General features: G+C 48.5%; 1 protein-coding gene across 1 annotated transcript; it reads left to right on the top strand.

Moving 5' to 3' along the window:
* The first annotated feature begins 6 nt into the window (after positions 1-6).
* Positions 7-4,177, top strand: LOC104459347 (protein-L-isoaspartate(D-aspartate) O-methyltransferase-like). Its single transcript, XM_010078069.1, has 7 exons — positions 7-89; positions 958-1,062; positions 1,475-1,506; positions 1,998-2,102; positions 2,766-2,886; positions 3,490-3,575; positions 3,793-4,177. The coding sequence occupies exons 1-7, from the start codon at positions 11-13 to the stop codon at positions 3,964-3,966; spliced, it is 702 nt and encodes a 233-aa protein (XP_010076371.1). The 5' UTR covers positions 7-10; the 3' UTR covers positions 3,967-4,177.
* The last annotated feature ends 829 nt before the right edge of the window (positions 4,178-5,006 follow it).

Raw genomic sequence — 5,006 nt, 5'->3', positions numbered from 1 at the left:
GCTCGCACTCATGGGACTGCTCTTCGCCAGAACCATGGCCTGGACCTCCAGCGGAAAGACGCACCCGGAGCTGGTCAACAACCTCTACAGTGAGTACCGGCGCGGGCTCCCGCTCAGAGCATGTCCCAAAGCTGCCATAGAACCGGTTGGCGCTTCGCTGCGAGGATATTTAGGGCTGTACAGTGTGATGCTGTTCATTCTGAAGGGCTGGAGTTGCTATTGCCTGAATGTCGGCATCTGTCCCCATCTGAACTCGTTCTGTTTGTAACTGGAAACAAGACTTTATGTCAGAAGTGGCAGGGAGGGACTTCTCCTCTGGAGCAGTAAATGCACGACACCTTTTTGAACACCTTTTTAAAGCTCTGAGCCCGCAGGCGCTGAGCGTTTCGGCAGGGTGTGCTACCCCCCAGTGAGGTGCCCTGGGATCGGTGTCGTGCTGACACTCCCGCTCTGGAAAGCTCTGGAACGCGCTTACAAATGGCTTTGAACCTGCCCTGCTGCTCCAGCTGATTTTTCCCCTGTGAGAGCTGCCTCTAAGATGAGGTGTGAAGGGATGTGGAATGTTTCTCCGGTTATTGCTTGTAACTTTTAGTTTACTTGCCATGCCAGCGCTCCTGAAACCCAAGCCAGAGTCTCTGCTTTGAGGAGTGGCAGCATGACTCTATTTATCTCCCATTGCGTTGGGCAGTCCCAGGAATGTTGTGGGTGTAAGTCACCGTCCTCTGAGAGAGGCTGGGCCGATGGTGGGGACCCTAACCTGATTTCATCTGGTGCAGCAGAAACTGAAAAGGACAGACTTCCACCTGCGGTTTTGCTTTCTGTCTGTTCTGAGATTCTTAAGGTTGAATTCTCCCAGTTCCACCAGCTCCCTGAACTGTACTCCCCCCTTCCAAATCTCTTCTTGCCACAGCGCTGAGGATTTAAGTCCTTTCTGTCTCTGTTTTCTTCTTCTCCCAGAAAAAGGGATCATTAAATCCCAGCGAGTCTTTGATGTGCTGCTGGCTACTGACAGAGGTCACTACATCAAATATTTCCCATACATGGATTCTCCTCAGTCTATCGGTGAGTAATGCAAAGCATCACCACTGTTACGGTGAGCGCATTGACCGTGCTCGTTGTGCTGATGGAGGGGCATGAGGTGGCTCAGCGTTCTCCATGCTGGGTTTTACGAGAGGTCACGTAGAGCAAAGCCCATCCCTATTTCACCCGTGGGATCCAGAGGAAAGGACCGCGCAGCTTTTCTGCGTTCAAAATGTTCAGCGGTTGCTCAGAGCGGAAGCTGTGCAGCCACCTTGCGCTCGTTAGCAACCCTCCAGGAGGAGGCTTTGAGTTGATGAAGTGCTTTAGTGCAGCAAAAGAGCAGAGTGTGTCCGTATTTCTAGGGGAAAGTGGGGGAGAATAAAGAGCTGTTCATACTGAGAAAGAAATGACAATTAAAATGACCGTGTAACTTTTGTCACTCGTTTCCTTTCAGGATACAAGGCTACAATCAGTGCACCTCATATGGTAAGATGAAACTTTCCACTTTTCACAGAAGTAGAGGAGATTGTTTGCCATTTTTTATTTTATTTTTTCTTACATACTAAAGCAGAAAGGTGAAACAGACCCCATGGACATGATTATCGCCCTTGTTTCTCTAGGCAACTGTATATGTGAAGCTTTTTTCTTTTTAAGAAGAGTTTGCCGTATACTCGTTAAGTTGCTTTAGAAGTGTGCTTAGACAGGAACCCTGTGCAGCTGAGGCTAACCGTTAATGTTGTCCCTTTTTTGCATGAGGCCTTTTTTCCTGCTGCTTCACCTCTTATTACTGAACCTCTTCCTAAATGTTGTTCTGCAAAAAAATCTTCCAGCTTCAACAGCTGAATTTCACTGTCAGACAAAACACCGGGTGTGCTGTGTTTAAATCGAAGCAGATAATGCTTAGAACTTGAAAAAGTGTTAGGAGAAAAAACAGAAACGGGATGTTTCACACCTTCTTGTACTCGCTGTCCACGCAGCATGCCCACGCGCTGGAACTGCTGAAGGATCAGCTTGTGGAAGGTGCGAAAGCGCTGGATGTCGGGTCTGGAAGCGGGTATCTTACTGCTTGCTTTGCCAGGATGGTAAGCTCACGGGACTCCAGTTCGGGCTGGTAAGGTGCCTCAGGACCGGCAGCTGGCCATAGCTGGCATGTGCTTTTTGCGGGGAGAGGAGGAGGTGGGAGGGAGGGAGGGGTCAACTCTTCCCAGACCAGCTTGTAGTAAAAACAGATACAGTCATTTTTGGAATCTGTATCTGCTATGAGATGTTTTGTATGGTAACCCAGTTCAGATCGAGAGGGGGGTGTTAATCTACTGTGCAAGGCCATTGTAGGGTCATTTTAGTTTGTTTCTTAAGTGGTCACAGTCTGTTTCTTTATTTTCCAAACTCCTGAAATTACTTTCTGTGAAGTGCTAGAAAGCCGGTCTAGTTACTCAGGAGGTTAGTTAGTCAAGAACTGGCCCTGCCATGGAAGCTGCTAATTCTACTAAATAATTATTTCTTTAGAAATGAAGGGTTACTAGGAATCCCCGCAGGCCATGTCTGTGTATCCCTCAAGTAGCTACTACAACTGGGACTACTCACCCTTAAAACCAAGGGGACAGAGGATTTGCACCTCGTGGTCAGAAACTCTGCTCTGGAGTTTCTTCCTGGAAGTTCTCCAGTCCCCACAGTAACTTGCCCTATACAATCCATCTCCGCCATGCAGGAGGCATTAGGTGTTTGCCTGCTGTTTGTTTTTTCAGATGGGCCCAACAGGGAAAGCTGTGGGTGTAGAGCACATTAAAGAGCTGGTACACGAATCCATCAGAAACGTCCAAGAAGATGATCCAACTTTGCTCAGCTCTGGCCGTGTAAAGCTTGTGGGTGAGCTCTCGGGGACGCTGATGCTTGTTCTCTCTGGTGAATGTGCGTTACCTCTGTCTGCCTGCGGAGCTCTGCTTCTCGAAGCAGTTGTTCTGGTTTGTCTTGATGCTTGGCATGGTGATGCCAGTAAAGGCTGTGCCATACCAGCCTGAACCCTACGGTGTAAACAAGCAGCATTTAACGTTACAGGCAGCCCTACCATACACCTTACTTCCAAGTGTATAGTGGCCATCTTAATTCAGTAAGAGACTCTCTTCAGAAGAGAGTGGTTGTACCACATCTGGGTTTTAGTTTATTTGTGGTTTTTGGGGAGCATAACTTGAGTGAGCTTTTCCTGTACCTGGAATCTCAAGCCTGCACAAAGCCACTGTGTTATTTAAAGGCCCTCCTGGCTTTGACTATTCCTCCTTCTAGCATGGTTCAGTTCCAGGAATCTCTTCCCCTTCTTAAAAAGGAAACCAACAAAATTCAAATTGCCATCACTATCTTGTTAGGAAGTTTCCATCATCTAGATTTCAACTGAAAGAATATAGGAAGAATTATTTTTTGTGTGGAGTTGTTATTGGAACAGAAGTCTTTTCTGCATGCTGTTTCCTCCTGCAGTTGGAGACGGCAGGCAGGGATACCCCGAAGAGGCTCCTTACGATGCCATTCATGTTGGAGCAGCAGCAGCAACTGTACCGAAGGAGGTAAGAGTGATCGTGCTGGTCTGTTGCTGTGGGCTGCCTGCATCAGTAGCTGTGATAAAACTAATAATTATGGAACCACTGGACTCTTCTTTTTTCTGCCTGTTTTATATGGAGCTGGCAAGCTTGTGTTTTTCAAGGTGTCGTGACCTTCACAGCGTGGCTTACTTCTGTTGTCTCTCTTTCTGGCTCTGCTGATTCTGATTTCTCTGCTTGCCAGTTGCTGAATGAACTGAAGCCCGGAGGTCGGTTGATACTGCCTGTTGGTCCCGAAGGCGCAAACCAAGTTCTGATGCAGTACGACAAAACCAGCGACGGGCAGATCGTCGAAACGCAGCTGATGGGCGTGATCTATGTTCCTCTGACAGATAAGGAAAAGCAGTGGCCTCGGTAAAAATTTGCTCTCCCTTGAGAAACGCTTCTTCCTCTCAGCTGTCCCTGTGAGCTTGCTCTTCTTGGCTGCCGGCTTTACTGACAGAGTCCTGGATTCCTCGCAGATGCTGCTTGTCAAAAAAGGAGAAGAAAGAGGCTTGGCTGTGGTATGGCACAGCAGGAAAGTGGGATGCATTTTCTATAAGGCAGGGGTTGCAGACTGAGGACTTAAGCTTTTCTTTTTCCTTTTTTTTTTTTGAACCTGGCACTTTAATAAGCACTGTAGCCATGTTGGTTCTGCCGCTGAACTGAAGGCCACTAATAGTAACTCTTGGTTTTTCTTTGCCTCAGGGATGAATTCTGACAGACGGATGGATATCTCAGAAAGCTCGTGAATGGGACGTAGGACTGTAGATGGTCTGTACGATTTTGCTTTTTGAACAGAAGTTTTATCAGTGGGTGTGCTTACTAAGGCAAGTTCTGCTTTAGCAGAGCTCGTGATGGAGAAAAGGGTGTTTCTCCAGGAGCAGGGGGAGGCTCTCAGAGGCCGTGTCAGGTTCCTGGAAGTCCAGCTCTCCTCTCGGATGAACCGCAGATAACATCTATTCACAGAGAATTCCAAAGCAGACAGGACTACTTAACCCTTCACTAAAAATACTCTTTAATATTGACTACTCTGCCTAACGCTTGGAGGAAATAAGACACAATTACTGTTTCAGAGCAGCAACCTACCCCCATTTGTCAAAGTTTAATGAGGAGAACATGTTCTCTTCCTGTCCTGCAGTGATTAATTTAATCTCTGAGACTTGGGTGTGAAGAAAAATCCCAGTCTCTCGGCTTTTCCCTGACGCGCGGCCGCAGCGAGACGCGAGGAGCTCTTCTGGAGCTGTAATAAGGGAGAAACCGCCCCGTTGTGCCGGTGTTGTCTCGGTAAATAAAGGCGTTCAGCCCCCCTCAGCGTCCCCGGGCCGAGCCTCCCCTCAGGCGGCGGGAGGGCGGGAAGCGGAGGGAGCACCGCGGCGCGAAAGGTGGAGGGGGCGTGGCCTCGGGACCCATGGGGGC

The sequence above is a fragment of the Pterocles gutturalis genome, unplaced genomic scaffold (assembly GCF_000699245.1).
Source record: "Pterocles gutturalis isolate BGI_N339 unplaced genomic scaffold, ASM69924v1 scaffold27923, whole genome shotgun sequence".
In the NCBI taxonomy this organism is placed as follows: Eukaryota; Metazoa; Chordata; class Aves; order Pterocliformes; family Pteroclidae; genus Pterocles; species Pterocles gutturalis.
The sequence above is the reverse complement of the archived record's forward strand: the minus strand, read 5'-3'. Positions and strand labels throughout refer to the sequence as shown.

Coding starts and splice junctions, on each gene's coding strand:
- LOC104459347 (XM_010078069.1), top strand. CDS start 11: ATGGGACTGCTCTTCGCCAGAACCATGGCCTGGACCTCCAGCGGAAAG. Junction 1,063..1,474: donor GGATTCTCCTCAGTCTATCG/GTGAGTAATGCA, acceptor GTTTCCTTTCAG/GATACAAGGCTACAATCAGT. Junction 2,887..3,489: donor TGGCCGTGTAAAGCTTGTGG/GTGAGCTCTCGG, acceptor TTCCTCCTGCAG/TTGGAGACGGCAGGCAGGGA.